We start from the raw sequence: 18,931 nt of genomic DNA on the forward strand, positions 1-18,931 counted from the left end.
TTTTTTTTTTTTCCCCCCGTTTTCCTCTACCCCTACGGTTCACCTGGTCAGCTAGACCACAAGCTTTCTCGCTCTAGAACGCACTACCTCTTTCTCTCTCTAGCAATGACGAAGACGAAGAAGCTTCTGAGGTCAAATAGTGGCAGAATTTCCACCCACAGGTTCTCCCGGTCCCCCATTCTCGTCTTGGAATCCCTTTTCGTTGAATTCTTCAAGGCTCCTTCTCGGGGGGCTTTAGCTTCATCTGGTCCTCATCGTTCTTGAATCGACTAATCCGCCTCCATGTCTTTGTTGATCAGTACAATGCGACTCGAATTGGCGAAACCGGAGGGACTGGATTCGAATTTTGCGAAGGTCAGCTTTATAAGGATTTTAGGGTTCTTGCAGGGTTTAAGATGTTCTTTTGATCGATGATCTGTTTCGGCATTGTATGGACTCTGGAGCAGAGCTCGTGCGATTGCTTTAGCTCATTTAGTCTCTTCTGCTGCATCCATTAGCGTAATGCATGTTGCCGATATTCATACAGAACAAAGCAGTGTACGTATGTTATTTAGCATCTTGAATATATACTAAAGGGATTTATGCTAAGTATTGTCCAGAACAACAAGCTCAAAATTTCGGAATTTCGTAAAATTATGGTTCATTTGATGTGTAGTAATGCAATGCCTAATGTCTCATTGACGGGAAAAGAAAATTATGCCAGCAAGGATTGTAAATTGATACAACTGAATGTGGGCTTCTCCTGATATAATGGTTTATTCAGTTTCTCATTCCGGGCCTCTTGTCTCGAGTGATTTTACTTTGCCTCGTGTAGTGTAACCCACTAAAGGGAGAATATCATTTGTAAGTGTGAGCATAACATTTTGAAATATTGTGAAAGACCAGGCGGAATTCTTGACCCCGTGTATGATGCTGCCATCTTCGGTGCCGCGAAAAAGGTACAAGAAAATTGAAGAGATTTTGGCGGTGGCCAAGTATGCCGTGGTGGAACGAGCTGATTACAGTGATGTGAGCTGTGAGGAGTGTGGTTCTGGTGATCGACCTGATGAGCTGCTCCTGTGCGATAAATGTGATAAGGGGTTCCACATGAATTGCCTGAGGCCTATCGTTGTCAGGGTTCCCATTGGATCCTGGCTTTGCCCGAGCTGTTGTGGACAAAGAAGAGTAAGAAGTAGGGGAAAATTTTGTTCCAATGATATATTTTTTATATGTTCTCCTTTCTCGTATTTGGTGCTACAACTCAGTCCAAAATGTGATTTTGATATGTTTTTCGATCCTTTAGGATTTTCACAGAAGAAGATTTTTGACTTTTTTAGGATTCAGAAGTGTTCTGATGCGATGGACAGTTATCTGTCTCCACAAGGTAAAATTTCGATCCAGTTGTCACTGACATGGGTGCATTTGTTGTGTTTATCTATGTAAACAATCTTCCACAGTCCACAATATAACTTAACTGTCAGTTTCTCCATATTTACACTAGTTTTATTGTTGTATTCTGCAGAAATTTCTGTTTCAGAAACTCACGCAAAATTCATAAAAATAGTTCTTGTGCAACTGAAATGTTGTTTTAAACTTCATTTTTCTTGAATCTCTTCAATATCTTTTTACCGTTCAGTATTCAAAGACAAATTTTCATGCTTCCATTGAAAAAGCACACTTGTTTAAGAGTGATCTAACCCTCCTGTTCTGTGTCTGTTCAAGAAAATAAAATGTGGAAACTGGGATTGTCTTCTACAACTAAACGTACCTTTTGGTGTTTCTTGTTTCTAGCTAACTTTGATCGATCATTCAGCGGCATTTCTTTCATTTTCTTTGTTATACTTTGATCTCTAGATTCTAGAAAGCGTCGGAGAAGGTGGGCGCCTCCAGTATTTCAGAAGAAGCGGAGGAGACTCTTGCCATTCATTCCACACGAAGATCATGCCCAGAGGCTGAAAGAGATGAGTTCACTTGCCTCCGCCTTGACAGCATTACAGATGGAGTTCAGTGATGATCTACACTACTTGCCGGGATTAGCACCTCGATCAGCCAACCAGGCCAAGTTCGAAATTGGTGGCATGCAGGTCTCGTGTACCCATATTACTCCCAAACTATCTTTCCAGCTGAAATTGCAACAAATTAATTTTACAGGGCTTAATTTTCTTTTGCTTCCCGTACTCTTTTTTTTTGGTCTTTGGATAGCATTGTGCATTAGTTATAATTAACGGTTCTTGTCTGATCAGGTCCTTTCGAAAGAAGATATGGAGACATTGGAGCATTGCAGAGCTATGTGTAAGAGAGGAATGTGCCCACCTCTTATAGTGCGTTTCGATCCATGCGAAGGGTAATAAATGAAATCCTTAACCTATCATGTATTAACGGCTCTATTTTTTTGTTATAACATATAGTCATTCATCTGTTAGTTATTTTTCTCTCTTGCAGTTTCACTGTTGAGGCGGATGCCCCGATAAAGGATATGACTCTAATCACAGAGTATGCAGGTGATGTTGATTTCCTTGAGAACCGGAAGACTGATGACTGTGACAGCATCATGACCCTTCTCTTGGCGAGTGATCTATCTAAGTGTCTCGTCATTTGCCCAGATAAACGTGGAAACATAGCTCGCTTTGTTAACGGGATTAATAACCACACCATGTGAGATCCTTTAGTTGTCCTCCTTGATAGTTCATCAAAAAGTTCAATACGAGTCAGCATCTTTTGGTTGCCTTTTTGCTCAAGCATTTGCTGACCTTTTTGTGCAGTGAGGGTAAGAAGAAGCAGAACTGCAAGTGCGTGAGGTACGATGTGAATGGTGAATGCCGGGTCTTTCTGGTTGCTACTCGCGATATTGCCAAGGGCGAGAAGCTATATTATGACTACAATGGATATGAGCATGCATACCCTACTCACAACTTCATCTAGGAAAGCCATACGATGATCTCTGAATTTTCCCAGCATGGTGGTCACTGGTGGGAATGTGATGAATCACTTTTGGCGGTAAATTTGTTTTGCACAGCTTAGATATTGCTGCGGAGTACGATTATTTGGCCCCTTATCGAGCAGAGATGGAAGAGGTTATTCTTAGCTAAATCTAGTTAGTGTAAAAAGGTTAGGTACAACAACAAAGAAAATTCCTCCATGAAATACAGCTGGTCTTAAAAGTTACATGGAAGATCAAGACAGGTATAGATACATATCTTTCTTGTCTTGGAACATTTTTCTGAATAAAAAGAGAATTTCCATTTTATCTAATTTCGGTTTCTTACATCTGCTATAGTGAATGTTATTCAGTACACCATCATGTTATCATTCCGTTGTACTAACGGGGTGTAGCGAGGAATGCAATGTGAATCACATGACGGGGTGATTCCTAGGTAGTACAATGTCCTAGTCCATATGATCATCGGATTTTTGAAGCTCGTGAGACATAAAATCTTATGGAAATATTGCTCGAGAAATGATTTTAACATTGCCCCCTAGGAGGTGAGACTTAGTAGCTTGGGGTGGGTCTCTGCTCCCCACTTGTGTCACAGGATTGGGACAGAATCTGAGATCGTAGGATTTGCCATTAATGTCCATTGAACCCTTGTTTGAGGGGATTTGCCTCCCCCACTCCCCCACAGTTAGTCAACAAACCTATAGGTTTTGCTCTAATTTGCAAAAGAAAAGAATTATCGTATCTGATGGAACAATATATCTGGATTCTGGTGTCTTGATGCACAGAAAAACTATCAGTCCGTGACTGCGTTAGAGGGAAGATTATATCGATCAAGTGCCATATCTGAGCTCGACAGGCATGACTTGTAATACTCCTGCACGAGGACTTGCTCGAGCTCGATTGAATGTCCTCTTTGCAATCTTCAACATGCCCATGTTCGTTTTCAGATGATGAGGCCAAATTATCAGAATCGTAAGGAAAGCTTGGGATTGGCATGGGTGCATTACAACTGAAGCTTAAGTCAAATTGAAGATTTGAAATGATGAGGTATGATGAAGGAAAAGTTCGATTAGGCTAAAGAGCAGAGCAATTTATCAACTTGAGTTTAGTCCGCTCTAAGATGGCCTATCTCGAGTTCAGAGAAGCAAGTATTGATCGTTTTGAAATGTGGTAGCTCGGTTCGCTTGTCCCGAATATCTGGGTCTCTGTCTATGCTGCAGTTCATGATAGTAGAAAGGCAAAGGATCGATGAATGAATGTCGGGGTGGTCCACTGGGCACTGAGCAAGGCATATTTGGGGGATACATATTGTAAAGGTATATTGCACGAACGGTCCTCAAACTTTGCTTTTCAATTGAGTCCTTTAGCTTTAGTTTGAACTATTTGAGTCTCTTACAAAATATCTAAATTCTTCCCTTCATTAGAAATTTCGCAATTTTTGGGGTCGATCATGGGTTTTGTGCCATCGATCAATAGCAGAAACTCTCGGCTTACGGAGAAAACCAGCCATTGTTGATAGTCTTGATGGCCTTGGTTGAGGCCTATCCGGCAATAATCGAGAGCGGAGTGCTTCTATACCCGGCCTTGGAATAAATCAAGAATGCTGGTTTAGTTTCCTCATTCGCAACTGCTGCTGTACTTTCCAATAAGAGACCAAATTATGTTCTTTGAAAGCTAACTGACTTAATGGGATCGATTGAAATATAGAGAATCGGATCAGATTCAGTCCAAAGGTCATGGGCCATATCTACTAGTCGATTTTTCAAGTCTCGAATAGAGGACTGTCAATAGATTGGCATGACATCTAGTTATCAATTGGAAATTCCACTGGAATAAGCTAATAATGTCAACCTTTCCTACTCTGCCAACGCAGGCATTTAACCGCTTAACCACCAAGCTAGCCACTAGCTTTGCATCATTCTCCATCTTCCCTTGATCAAAGTTTGAATGCAGAAATTACAGGCAGCTTGGTACAATGACATTGGCTCTCACTTATAACAAAATAAGTCGTGAATTCAAATCTCATAAGTGGGATATCTCATATCATTTTATTTATCTTTTATTTGGTGTAGAATCATACAATCCCACTTTCGGCGCCAGCTAGGTAAATCTCTCATTAGATTAAGATTGTCAGGCGTGCTAGGGCACAATTCTAAGGATTGGTAGCGAAACCACCAGCAGACCTGACCGTACTAGAGCGTAGCGCCACAGCCTCGGAGGTCCGTAAGTCTAGTCGGCAGTTGGGTTTATGAGAGATGTCATGGAAGAGGATAGTTGATGACAGTTAGACGATTATGCGGCCCGAGGAATTGGCTACTAGGATTCTCCCCAATATGAATGCTAACAATCGGATGACGTCGAGAGGCGGTTAGAAGATGGTCTTTAGTGTAGCTCACGGCCTGGATTGGCTCGTGAAAGACTTGGATAGCTTCACAACTGATTTAGCCGGAAGTGAAATGAAGCACTGGATTCGGCTACTAGGAGCCGAAAAGGGTAAGCTTTGGCCAGGACCTTAGCTCATGGAAGACTTCCTCGATCTGGAGCCAAGGCTTGTAGAAGGATATGCCAATGGATCGACGGGATTGCCTCAGAAAGCTATTGCATGATAAGGAAAATTGTGCTGGTAAGATAGATATTGAAGTGCAGTAAGATAAAGTAAAGATAAGATAAATATGCGTGGCGTAGAGGTATTTTGTAATTGATGTTGGGGGTATAACAATAGATGGGTTTTTATAAGCTAACACATATGAGTGTCACCCAAGACAAAGGAAAACTAGAAATAACCTAGCAAACTAAGCAATTAGCTAACCTTAGGACCATGTGGGAAATATCATCCACTTATTGCCTAAAACACTAGACTAATGGAAGAAATAAACATCTAGCTAATACTTGGAGATTAATTCTCCATTATTCGTGACTAAGCAAAGCCAAAGACTAAGGAAAGAAAATAAAATAAGAGGGAAAGTCCTCGATGCTGCATGTCCATGCATATTGGAATATATGCACGTCCCTTGTATGGAAGTAGGAAAAAATACCCTCTTGTCATGGTAACTCTCCAATTAATCTTCCTTTCAAATCTTAGCCCATGGAATATCCATCTTCCAGTTCGACACCAAGGATGCATTAAGATCAACTTAGGATGGAAATTCCTTGATGCTCACTCAATCTTCATACGTGCCCAAAAATTTGTTCACGTTTGTTCTCCCCTACGCTTGTAAATAATCCACAATTTCCCTCCATGAGCCGCCCATCCATTTCACAGCAGTCAGGATCAGGTATCGCTGCTAATTCGATTGGTCTTGTCGTGGGCTTCGATTGCGAGCTATCTTCCTCGCTAGGCCTACCTCATAGGCTTCACACACCTAGGCCTCATTTACCATGAAGTGCAGAAAATAAGTGTAAACAATACCCCCCGCATGTCTAGCCGTGGGAGAGTATCGAGCGAGACTGGATATATAATTATAATTTGCCGCACGAGCCTTGTTTGAATGATGTGGACGTCTTACTTCCAATGGCTGTGGGTTAGCCATTAGCTTGAACTTCCCTTTGAAGATAGTAGTAGCGACCATATAGCTAGCTGATGCATTTAGCACTATTCTAGCCGTGAGTCGGTTACATATGTATTTTTCAGCTAATTATGGCAACAAGCCAAAATTCAAGTTGATGGAGAAAGCTGTGAGGTTTGGCTCTTTCAAGCCAGACCCTCAATCGTAGGATATGCTGCATCTTGATCACAGCCTCGAGCTTAGCCGCAACCCCCAAAGCGTAGGAAATATGAAGAACAACTAGCTTAGGTTGATTTCTTGCTCAATTTTGAGTACCTTGGAGGCAGAACTAGATTGAGGTGAAAATACAATAGATGTAGAGCTACCTCTTGGCTTTCTGTTACACTTGGAATCACCCTGATCCGAGATACATGGAGCAAGATATGCGATTCAGGTTGAAATTGCGCAAAATAGAGATAATTGTCTGCGACACTTCTTTACTGCAGCCGAGCACCTTCCAATCCGAATTAGATTGAGGCTAAAATATAAAAGTTGCAAAGCTTGTTCTTAGCTATCCATAGCATTTGGAATTACCTCAATTAGAGTTTCCTAGGGTGAGAAACAAGCTGATTTACGAAACTAGGCAGTGCTGCAACTAACTCTTTCGATTTGATGCTACGAATCCCACTTCCAGGCTTCCTTCTTCGCACGGCTAGAATGGCCGTTGTTTTCATCATGCTGCTGCCGAGCAGGTTAAGAGCCTTACATCATCATAGCTTGACCAGTCGTATGCTTCAAACAGTCACAGCTCTGCTAGCCACCAACTCTAACTCACAGGGACTCGACTGGCTACTAGCTTCAAGTCTTTTAGCATAGAACTGTAGTAATAGGTGCGACATGTTTGAAATATAAGGATTGTGAATCAGCTCCTCAATGAGTACAATCCCTTGTGTAACGACTTCCATGGAATTGGCATCCGAGAAACTGAAAACCAAGCGTCCTTCGCTAGCTGGAGCCTTGTGTGGTGCCGTCAAAGTGGATGTAGCAATGGGAATCTAGGGTACCTACACAGCCTTGGTTGAAGCTTTGGCCATAGTTGAAGGTTTGGCCCTCGATGTAGACTTGGTTATGGGACCCTTTGAGCTAGCCAACACATTCGTTTGGGTAGCTGCTAGTCTTTGATCTTGTCGTCACTGTTGCTCTCGGCGCTTTTGGGTTCTAGACAAATGATGATTAGTAGAATGTTTCCTTGGGTGCTTGAGATTCAGTTGGGCCTATTTAGACTCGTCCTTCGTATCGGGCTTAACCCTCCGAGCCCTTTGGCCGCTCGGACACTTGTCATTGGTAGCGGCGACGGGGCTAGCCGCCACCCCCCGAGCGTTCTTAGCGCTTAGTTGCTTGGGTTGGTAAAGGCTAATAGGCTGGCCTCTACCCCCTGTGTGTTCTTGACGCTTGATTGTAAGCATTTAGCCACGGCCTTTGGAGGAACTGTAACCCCCCGAGCATTGTAGTTGCTCGGCTGGATGCATTTTATGGTCATACTAGAGCTCTTAGCTTGTACTCTTGAAATGGAAGCGCCTTTGCTCGGAGCTGGCAAGTTGTGCAACTCTCTTTAGCTTTTCTACGCTATTGTTCACGGTGTTTTTGAGTTCGGGTCAATGGCTAATAATCTTTTCGATGGGTGACTTTCCGCCATTCGTACTTTTGGGACTGAGGCTGGAGGCTCGGATTGCCTTTGCCTCGCATGAACTTTCTCAGCTTCTAGTCTAGGCGAGCTAGTAGGCTTAATAGCTGATCCGACTGAGTTGTTGTCTTGTAGCCGAGCTGGATTGATTGAATTGGTGGCCAGATTTTCAACGACCGTGCTCGTAGATATCATGGCCCTTTGGTTTGGCCATAAACTACGATACGAGTTTCGTACAAGACGAGCAAAATTTATACTCGTCCTTCAACCTGCAAAGAAATTCATCAAATTCCTTCGTAGAATCGTTGCTCGCGTGTTCCTCAGCATTCTCCTTAGGCAAAATCGCTTTAGGATTCGATGGATTTGAAGAGGGTAAGGATGAATCGTCCTTCACTGGCTTCTCTGTGTCATTTTGGCTTGACTGTAATGATGAGACACCAGATGGAGACTCTTGTGCAACCATTTCAAGTACGCCGACTTCGGGGTTTGCATGTGTGGATGCCTCAAACTCTTTGGATTTTGGGAGCTTCGAAGAACATTGAGATACATCTTCCACTTGTGATGGAATATGTGGAACCACTAGGGTTGAAGCGACAGAGTAGTCAGCCTCATAGACATTTTATCTGTTGGCTTAGGAAGTTCCACACTAATTTGCTCATGTGCGATAGAATGGGCAGCCGACATATTGGCCACACCAATAGGCTTGGTGGCTGAAAATTTGGCTTTGTCCGTTGGTAAGGGTTTAGGCAGTTGAGTAACCGGCCTATCTTGCTCATTCACGGTTGAGTCGGGAGCCTTTTTACTTCCTCCTCGTGTGGTGGTTGATGCGGCTACATCTACTTTCGAAGGAGAACGCGAGTGTGTAGGCGAAGGTGATCGTCGAGCCTTTGAGTATGACCGATATTCCTTTCAACCGACCTCCTCACATTTTAACCATTCATACACTTTCATGAAGATTGTTAAATCTTCTTCATCCTCTTATGGCCACTGATGATTAATCGGCTATTGTGGGATGGTGGCCAATAGTTAACCGGCCATGGCGACGACCAGTAATTAGCTGGCACTTGCTATGAATGATTCATCGGAGCCGAAAAGCAACAAATCGATTGTTGCTGCGATGAATCAGATAATTAAGTAGCTGGCTATGAATCTGGGTAGCTAGCTAGATGTGAAGAATTAGCTAGCTGTGCAGGGCCTATTGGCCAATTGTGGCTGTGATGACCATTAACATGTGGGAGACGTCAAATGGTCAGTAGATGACGATATCGAACCATAATTGGATGGCAGCGAGCTGCCAATTGAAGCCATCAACGGCGAATTACGAGTTGATGAATAATAATCATTATAAAAATTTGATGGCGATAAACCGCCCGTCGATGGCGATGATGAATAACCGTAGTTATTCATGTCAGAGTTAGCACTACTTCGGTGGGATCCCACCGGGCATGCTGAAAGTTGTTTCGTGTAGAATCACGCAATCCCACTTTCGATGTCGGCTAGTTAAATCTCTTACAAGGTCGATATTGCCAAGCATGCTAGGGTACGATCCCAAGGATTGGTAGCAAAACCACCAGCCGACCTCACCGAGCTAGAGCGTTGAGCCACGGCCCTAGAGGTCCGTAGGTCTAGTCGGCACTTGGGTTTTGGAGAGATGCCGTGGAAAGATGTCGATGACGATGTTTAGACAATTACGGGGCTCGAAGATTTAACCACTAGGATTCTCCCTAAATCGAGTGCTAATAATAGGATGACTTCGAGAGACGGCTAGAAGCCGATCTTGAATCTAGCAGCTCAAGATCGGGATTGGCTCGTGGGAGAGATGTGTGGCTTCATGGCTGAACTAGACGGATGTTGAATGAAGCACCAGGTCCGGCTACTGGGAGTCGAAAAGGATGAGTTGAGGCCAAAACCTTAGCTCATGGAAACTTCCTTGATCAGAAACAAAGTAGGATAGAAGGGATATGTTGACGAATCGGCGAGATTGCCTTGGAAGGCTATTGCATGGTATTGAAAGGGTGCATGAAAAGATAGATATTGAAGTGCGGTGCGATAAAGTAAAGATAAAGATAAAGGTAAGTGGTATAGAACCGGTTTGTGATTGATGTCAGAGGGTTATAACAATAGACGGGTCTAGTTTTTATAGGCTAACACATATGAGTGTCGCCCAAGAAAATGAAAAATGGGAAATAACCTAGCAAACTAAGCAATTAGCTAAACTTAGGACTATGTGGGAAATATCATCCACTTATTGCCTAAAACACTAGACTAATGAAGGAAATAAATATCTAGCTAATAATTGGAGAATAATTCTCCATTATTCATGATTAAGCAAACCTAAAGACTGAGGAAAGAAAATAAAATAAGAGGGAAAGTTCTTGATGCTGCATGTCCATTCATATTGCAATATTTGCATGTTCCTTTTATGGAAGAAGAAAAAAATATCCTCCTGCCATGATTACTCTCCAAGTAATCTTCATTTCCAATCTTAGCCCATGAAATATTCATCTTCCAATTTGACACCAAGGACACCATATTAAGATCGACTTCAAATGGAAATTACTTGATAATTTCGTCCACGTTTGTTCTCACCTACGCTTGGTAATAATCCACGATTTTCCCTTCACGAGCTGCCCATCCATTTCACGGCGGTCTAGATCGGGTGTCACTGCTGATTCAAATTGGTCTTGTTGTGGGCTTTGATTGCGGGCAATCCTCCTCACTGGGCCGGTCTCGTAGGCTTCACACATCTAGGTTACATTTATCGCGAAGTGCAGAAAATGAGTGTAAACACCTTTCTTATCTCGATCGGCCTAACCCCATCTTAGGAAAAGGAAAAATGAAAAGCTTGAATGCAGTATCCTATAAAAAAAAAGAAGATAAGGCATAATTTTTGAAATATATAACCAGCCAACTGATTGTGTGCATGCACACACACGTATTTTATCGGTTTTTGGCACCATGACATGATTGATTACATATATATACAACATATTATCTGAATACATGAACAACAAATAATAGGCCTACCGTAGCCCACAGAATGCTTCCCATCTCAGTCTCAATTAGTGAAAAAGGAAAAAGGCATATGAAATGTCCACATCAAGAAAGACAAACAATTGCCCCACAGTAGAACAATTGATCATTGATGGGCACTGTTGCTAAGAATTCATGAGACAAGGCTCCGACTAGGACTTCCATTTCCACTCCCCTTTTTATCCTCTCTTTCTTTCTCATAAGAATTGTAATGATCGAGGAGAAAGGGATTACGTGCAACGTCATTAACTTCAACTTGTTATTAATATTGTAAGTTTCACTCTTATCAGTGAATTTTTTGTGATATCTTAATTTTTCGTACTCTATCTCACCTATCAGGTTGGCCTAGTCTTCTGTGGAACGGTGGCTATGCTTAAAAGGTAATGTCATCATCAGAGGGCCGTCCAAAGGAAAATTCCAACGGGGAAGGATATTCCCAACTAATAGTCCCTTCTCTTAAAACCACTTCATTTTCCTTTAGCTTTCCCTTCTTCTTTTTTTTGAGGTGATGATCGTCTATCCTAAATTATTATGAGGCAGCTGAGGAAAAAATTTACCTCCTCAATTTCATTTTAAGACAATTTAATCCATAAATTCGTGTCAAGGTCAAGGTACTTGAACATAAAATTCTTATTCTTGACCATCACTATGAGGTCCTCTTGATGCAAGAGTGTGGCTCCCTCTAAGCAAAACCCGTCCCGATTGAGGCAGTTTCTGTATTCTATCGGCAAACTTGAATGAAGAGCATTAGACGGGGTGCACCGCGCTGGAAACAAGAGCAGTTAGAAAGGCCTCAATGGGGGCATCTGATTACCTTACGGAGCTTTAGCAACAATATGGCCTATAAATTCTTTGTGGTGCATTATAGGAGTTAAGGAGTGGGCCGGTTAAAAGTAATAGAACGAGTGGAAGAATATAATTTTTTTTTTCTGTCTTTCATTTTCCGATACGGTAGATAGAACACTTTGTTCTTATATCGAAGCACCATCTCTTTAAGCGGTCCATTTCTGAATCTTAATAACTATCGGGTCATGTTTTTGCCCGCAGCTAGTAGATACGATCGAAAAGGTCGATCTAATGGATAAAAGAGAATGGATTGGTCCCTTATAGCACCGGATATTCCTTCATCCCCATATTCAGTAATCAAATTCCAGAGTGTAAATTTCGTCAAAAAAAGTTTATGCTGCTCGTTACTCTTTTGTTTTGGTTTTTTTTTTCCCTTTTCTTTTCATCTTATATGCAAAAATGGTACGGATCCCGATTAATTAATGTTTGATTTGGTTAGTCCAGCAAGAGATAAAACTCTTTTTGTTTTTCAGTGTGCATCCTGGTATTTGAAAGTCAATAGGTTCCGACTGATCCACTTAGAGCCAAGTCGGTTCACTAAGAAGTAACCCTTTCACAGTATGAATTTTTACATTCACATGACTCCAAAGTGAAATCTTATTTAAGTAGAATGAGTTTTTAACAGTTTGAACCAATCCACGTTTGTAAGAGATAAAAACCGGTGTGAATCTAGGTATCGAAGAGTCCAATGGGACCTAATTAATCTAGTCGAATCGGGTCGGCCCATTAAGAAATAAAATCCTCCCAGCAAGAATTTTCTCTATACATAAGACTTTAATCTAAAACTTTGCATAAAAAGAACAAGTATCGAATTGTTTTAACCAATCAACGTTGATTGGGATAAAACTTTTTTTATTATAAAGGAAATCCAAGAAATAAAACTTTTTGAACCAATAAATTTTTCCCATTCACAATATTTCCTTGCTTAACTTTGGACGTTGGATTAGTTGCTGCTCCTTGAGTTAGGAAGCGCACATATACGTAATTTAATAACTTTTTTTCCTTTTATTTTTTATTTTTATTACCATAAATAAATATATAGGGAGTTGCATTATTACCCAGCACCAGCTTAGCTTTATTTTCCTCGGTTTGGGAAATGGTCTTATCATGACCTCATTTGTCACCCCTCCATCCCCTCAGCAACCACAGCCCAGAGAGACATCTGCTGCCCCTCCTGCACTTGAGTAGGGTATTAAATCTCCCTCCACCGCCTAGAATATATAGAGGATATGCTCTTCTTGCTCCCTTCATCAAACAGCACACCCCTCCCACATATATATACATACATACAAACAGGCTACTCACCTTAAGTTGTCAAACTCCATATTATATATACACATCTCACTCATAGAGGGAGCTGAGAGATGGAGGGTGCTTGCTTTGAAGATGATGAGAGACTGATTCAAATGGTGCAAGACTTCATTGAATCAGACTCGTCATCATCACTCTCATCATCTGCTAATTCTAATGGCTCTTTCTTCCCTTCATCCTCCTCCGATGATCACGACGGCGGCCACCGCTCCAAGTACTCAGCCTTGAGGGTATGTTCCAAATCAGTTATTCGATCCGGGTTTTCGTTTCTTGGGCGCAGAAATGATTGATATATTGTGCGTTATGGCCTTTGGTTAATGAACAGGACATACTGGAGAGGGCAGAGACCGGAGCAGAGGCCGAGGTTCTTGCCAGTGTCATGAAGCTCATGAGGAGGAGGACGAGGAGGAAGGGATTGAGCTGCAGGGACCATGCCAGCACCAGCACCGCCCTGAAGAAGTGGCTTGTCCTCGGCCTTCAGATGGATGGCTACCTCGCCTCCCTGTGCCAAACCTCTTGGGTCACCTCCCTCGGCTGCCCCGGCGGCGATTACGAGTACATCGACGTCCTGATTCCAGAAGGTCGGAATGAACGAGAGCATAGCTGCAGACTGATTGTGGACATCGACTTCAAGTCCCAGTTTGAGGTCGCGAGGCCAACGCGGACATACGAGGTGCTCACGGACATACTCCCGGCGGTGTTCGTAGGGACCGAGTCCAAACTCAACGGGGTAATCTCAATCCTGTGCTCCGCTGCCAAGCAGTCCCTAAGGGATAGGGGCCTCCACGTACCGCCATGGAGGACCGCCGTTTACATGCAGTCCAAGTGGCTCTCGCCGGTCAGCTGCAGCCGGTCACTTCCGGGGGTGGCCACACCACCGGCCACGTACTTCGTCGAAGATGATAATGATAGCAAAGCAATGAAGAGCAAGATGATGTGGGCAGGTCGTCCTCCTCTTCCTCCTAGTAAGGGTGCTGTTGGGGTGAAGGGGAAGAGGGGGGAGTTGAGGAATGGGTCTGCTCTGTCTTCTCAGTTCTCTAACATGAGCATCAATTGCTGCTAATTAAGAGAATTTTTACTAAAAAAAAACAGAGAGATGTTTCTTTTTTTGGAGGGACAGATGAAGAAGCAAATCTGTCAAATTTTGGCCCCTTTTGGTTATGAATCTTGTTATTTGAGGTTTTAGCTTAAGTAATGTGAGGATCTGGATGATTCCTTTTTTTATTAGGAATAGCAATGCCAATTGCCAAATATTATTCTTTTCATGTTCATGCACCCAAAAGAGTTGAATCGAAGCTAAATCTGGGTAGGAGGAAGAATAAATTTGAAATTCGAGGAGGTGGAGAGCATAGAAATATCGACAAGAATTGAAAATTGTGAGAGACATTGATTTTTTAATTTCGAAATGACGAATTTAAGATTAGTGTTCTTTACAAGTGAAATAGCATGAAAAATCAATTATTTTCATGAAATTCTTTGATTTACTAGTTTTTTAAATTTTGGCCTAAAAAATTATAACGTTTATCTTTGTTCCCTGATCTATCAATCCATTAATCGGACTGTCAAAACTACTGAAATGACCGTTAACGGCGCTTATGTAGCAAACAGTTGCTTATGCAAATGATATGCCATAAACTTTTTAACCTAAAAAATCACATAGTTATCTTTTTTTCTTTCATCTACCAAAATATCACTAACTTTTCTCTCATCTACTAAAATATCAGTAATTTTAAAAAATCACATAGTTTGCTTATGTTCCTCCGTTTACTAAAATATGACTTCTTTTAAAAAACACATAATACCAAAATATGACTTTTTGAATGATTATAAGATTAAATTAAGGACTTTTATATATATATATATATATATATGAATGTTGATTTGAATGTATCTAGCAAAAAAAATGTTGATTTGAATATTAAAAGAACTTTTAACGTAAAATATCACATAGTTTGCTTATGTTCCTCCGTTTACTAAAATATAACTTCTTTCAAAAAATACATATACCAAAATATGACTTTTTGAATGATTATAAGATTAAATTAAGGACTTATATATATATATATATATATATATATATATATATATGAATGTTGATTTGAATGTATCTAGCAAAAAAATGTTGATTTGAATATTAAAAGAACTTTTAACGTAAAAGAAGTGTTAAAACAGTTACAAGTTTGTCATTTACAAATAAAAAAATATATCTATATATGTTATCACATTAAGTAATATAGGAATATGGACATATTATACTGCAAATGCAATAACCATGCCAAAATAACCATTCAAACATGACTAATGCACACCAAAATCTATAAAATTTTAGCACGGTTGAACTTGTTGGACACTGGGACCGATTACTTTAGCATGATTTAACTTATTTTGACATGGTTATTTTGGCATCGTTCATGTAGATATAGATTTATTAGACCAATTGTTATTAAATTTAGATAATAGATATGATGAAAATGCTGAATATAAAAATCATCATATCTGCATTATCAAAATTTAACACCTACACTACAAACACAAAATTGAAAAATCCTAAAATTTTATATGTGCAAGAAAAAAATAAATAGTTGAAGAATCCACCTCTAAAAATCTGTAAATATACTTACAGTTAAACTACGTATATGTGAGAAAATAACAATCGGTCTTAGATATCTATATCTATATGCTTTATAAATAAAACTAAAATTCATTTTTCTAAAATATTAAAAAAATTGAGAAAATAATGATCGGTTCCACAAATCCATATTTATTTGTTTTTAAAATTTAAAATTAAAAAAATGAACAAATAAAGAAAACTCATAAAATCGATAAAATAATGAACGAGTCCATTAATCTATATCTATATATTTCTAAAATTCAAAATTTTATTTATTTAAAAGGCCTCAAAAAATCGAGAAAATTCTATTTAGAAAGAAGTGTTCTGGAACAATCTGGAATGGTGAACTTTTATCCTGCTTTCATATGTATATATGGATAGGAACTTAGACTTGATAAATATAATTCCAATAGAACTTGTGTCCAACAAGTTGAACAATGCTAAAATCTTATAGATGTTGGTGTAAACAAGTTCTATTTTAATTGTTATTTTGACATTGTTATTGTCTTTACAATGTAATGTGTCTAAGTTCGTATATTAAATGTGACAATAAATATGAATATTTTTTTTATTTGTAAATGACAAACCTATAACTGTTCTAACACTTCTTTCTATTAAATATTCAAATCTTCATACATATATATGTCTATAATTCAAGCTTATAATCATTCAAAGAAGTCATTTGGGAAGATGTGATTTCTGAAAGAAGTCATATTTTGGTATATGAGGCAATACAACGAAAAGTGTTTAGGGCAACTTTTTTGGGGCGACTCATAGATAAACGTCACTAAAAGCTCGACATGGTGGGGGTCTGGGGCGACCCATAAGTAAACGTGCCTAAAACATGCTTTAGACGACACATATATAAACGTTGGCCACAATAATTGAGAAAAAATTGGCTTGAGGCGACCCATAGATAAACATCGTCGAAAACACGCTTTAAATGACCCATAGCGTAACGTAAGCCCTAATAGTCGCGAAAAGATCAGCCTACGGCAACATTTGTGGAAACGTCACAACAAGCGGATACTTATGATGACCCATGTTGCAACATCGCCCCTTCATACCTATGACGACATTTTTGTGGGTCATCAAAGGCCAATTATTTCAAAATTTTTTGTTGACGCTACTGTCAACAACATGTCAGCTTATTGACAGATGATAATTCATTATATGTCGAGCTAGAACTGAATGGTCGGGAATTTAGTTTATTTAAGCATTTGATTGATAGATTAATGAAATTTCCATAAGCATTGTCTCTCCTTCTCTCCCACTATGAAAACTCATTGGATAAACGTTGGGTCGGTCATCCAAGGTCTACCAAGCCATTTATGACCGTCTCAATAGATTTATTGCATTTGCGGATGAGAACTCTACACTTAATGGGAAGATTTATGGTTCGTACTGTCAATGCAACTGCGTGTCTATATATCCAGCGGATATTGCATTTAATCATATTCTTGACCACTACTTTTTCCAAGATTACAAGCATGGGTTTTCCATGGAGAATCGATTGAGAGGATATTAATTCAAACAAGGCATCCTTTAAGAAGTTCACCAATGGCTCAAGCAATTGTAGACGATCAATTCTATGTATGAGAACTCATTACAAATGCCCTTGGAATGAACAATAATATTGACCTTCATCTCGGACTATGAGCACCACATATAGTACGTGAACTTGGTATCATAGGTTTGCATCAAATCGTCATTTATCATATTATCAATATACAATTACCCCTGGTGAGAGACCAAGGTCGGCTAACGATTGACATGTACTTACAACAATTAATTGAGGGGGCGAAATAGTTATGGGTTGGAGTTGAAGGTTTTGATGTAATATCTACTTTTGGTGCTTCGATTATAAATGATTTCCGCTTCCATACCATGAGCCGGAAAGGTCTCATAAAGCCCAAAATCGTGTGATGATTTCTTGCCGATGGCAAACTATATTACGGATGTTACGTAAATATGATCGATTTGAGCTATTACAGTGATTTTTTATAACCATATTTAGATGTGATTGAGTTGACATTAATTTCTCAAGAGGTTTGTATACAAATCTCGCGAGATTTGTGCAAGTAAGTTCGATTTGGAATATTATGGTGATTTTTGGGTACTAATGTTTAGATGTGATTGGGCGCATATTAATTCCTCAAGAGGTTTGTATACAAATCTTGCGAGGTTTGATACATGTATACTAACAGATAAGAAGCTCGTTTAGAAGAGATATGCAATGGTAACTTATGAGTTTTTTTTTTGGTTGAAGCGCCAATACTTGACTATGCTTTCCCTTTATAACTTTATGATATGATCCAGCTAGAGGACCCTTCGCACGGGCTTGAGGAAGAATCACAGGATGATAAGGTCGGGCATGAAGGCGAGCTTTGGGATAAGCATGTGCCAGCTAGAGCAAGTACAAGAGCACGAGCCAAGCGAATCCAACAAGCCATGCAAAGGCTGTTATTGCATGTCCATGGAGGAGAAGTCGAGCTCTTGGGCGGGCTGCATGTGGAACAAGAAGCCACGACCGTTCATATTTTAGAAATATATTTAGAAGATGATCCCAGTTCAAATGGCTGAATTCAGTTGCTTTTCAATTACTTGGGCCTATTTCATTTTGGGCTCATTACACTTATGATTTATTTTAGTCAAGCCCATTTAGGTTATCAGCTAGTGGCCTCCCTAGAGAAGACATATCAGTTTTCATTTAACTTTGCGAGAGAGGTTTTCTCTGAGTTGTTCTGCAGCAACTTCGACGATATTGCAAGTGTGATGACTTGTGATTCCCGACATTTATAATATTGGTTTCTAGTTCCTTATAGCTAGCGGGTCAATATTCCATATTATAATATTGGTTTCTGACTCTTTATAGTCAGCGAGTCAATATTCTTTATTCTTGAAACCTTCATTGGACGATCCTGGGTTTGATCTCATTCTATTGTTGTTGGGTCTCGCAGTAGGTTCGTTGAGGTTCGCATCACTTTATCTATGTATGTTATAGATTAAACTCAAATTCATTGGTTGCATTGTTAGTAGTAGAC

General features: G+C 40.1%; 2 protein-coding genes across 2 annotated transcripts; both read left to right on the plus strand.

Moving 5' to 3' along the window:
• LOC116198577 (probable Histone-lysine N-methyltransferase ATXR5) lies at positions 1 to 3,231 on the plus strand. The gene is made up of 8 exons (XM_031528760.1): positions 1 to 161; positions 300 to 354; positions 886 to 1,171; positions 1,283 to 1,363; positions 1,834 to 2,063; positions 2,223 to 2,323; positions 2,422 to 2,634; positions 2,742 to 3,231. The coding sequence occupies exons 1-8, from the start codon at positions 106 to 108 to the stop codon at positions 2,899 to 2,901; spliced, it is 1,182 nt and encodes a 393-aa protein (XP_031384620.1). The 5' UTR covers positions 1 to 105; the 3' UTR covers positions 2,902 to 3,231.
• Positions 3,232 to 13,052: 9,821 nt separating this feature from the next.
• LOC116198460 lies at positions 13,053 to 14,541 on the plus strand. The gene is made up of 2 exons (XM_031528609.1): positions 13,053 to 13,506; positions 13,602 to 14,541. The coding sequence occupies exons 1-2, from the start codon at positions 13,330 to 13,332 to the stop codon at positions 14,337 to 14,339; spliced, it is 915 nt and encodes a 304-aa protein (XP_031384469.1). The 5' UTR covers positions 13,053 to 13,329; the 3' UTR covers positions 14,340 to 14,541.
• The last annotated feature ends 4,390 nt before the right edge of the window (positions 14,542 to 18,931 follow it).

The sequence above is a fragment of the Punica granatum genome, chromosome 3, assembly GCF_007655135.1.
Source record: "Punica granatum isolate Tunisia-2019 chromosome 3, ASM765513v2, whole genome shotgun sequence".
Taxonomy (NCBI): domain Eukaryota; kingdom Viridiplantae; phylum Streptophyta; class Magnoliopsida; order Myrtales; family Lythraceae; genus Punica; species Punica granatum.

Excerpts from the sequence above, each read along its gene's own strand:
- LOC116198577 (XM_031528760.1), top strand. The coding sequence starts at position 106 with ATGACGAAGACGAAGAAGCTTCTGAGGTCAAATAGTGGCAGAATTTCC. Across the intron at positions 2,064-2,222 it reads TCGAAATTGGTGGCATGCAG|GTCCTTTCGAAAGAAGATAT; the intron begins GTCTCGTGTACC and ends TTGTCTGATCAG. Across the intron at positions 2,635-2,741 it reads GGGATTAATAACCACACCAT|TGAGGGTAAGAAGAAGCAGA; the intron begins GTGAGATCCTTT and ends CTTTTTGTGCAG.
- LOC116198460 (XM_031528609.1), top strand. The coding sequence starts at position 13,330 with ATGGAGGGTGCTTGCTTTGAAGATGATGAGAGACTGATTCAAATGGTG. Across the intron at positions 13,507-13,601 it reads CCAAGTACTCAGCCTTGAGG|GACATACTGGAGAGGGCAGA; the intron begins GTATGTTCCAAA and ends GTTAATGAACAG.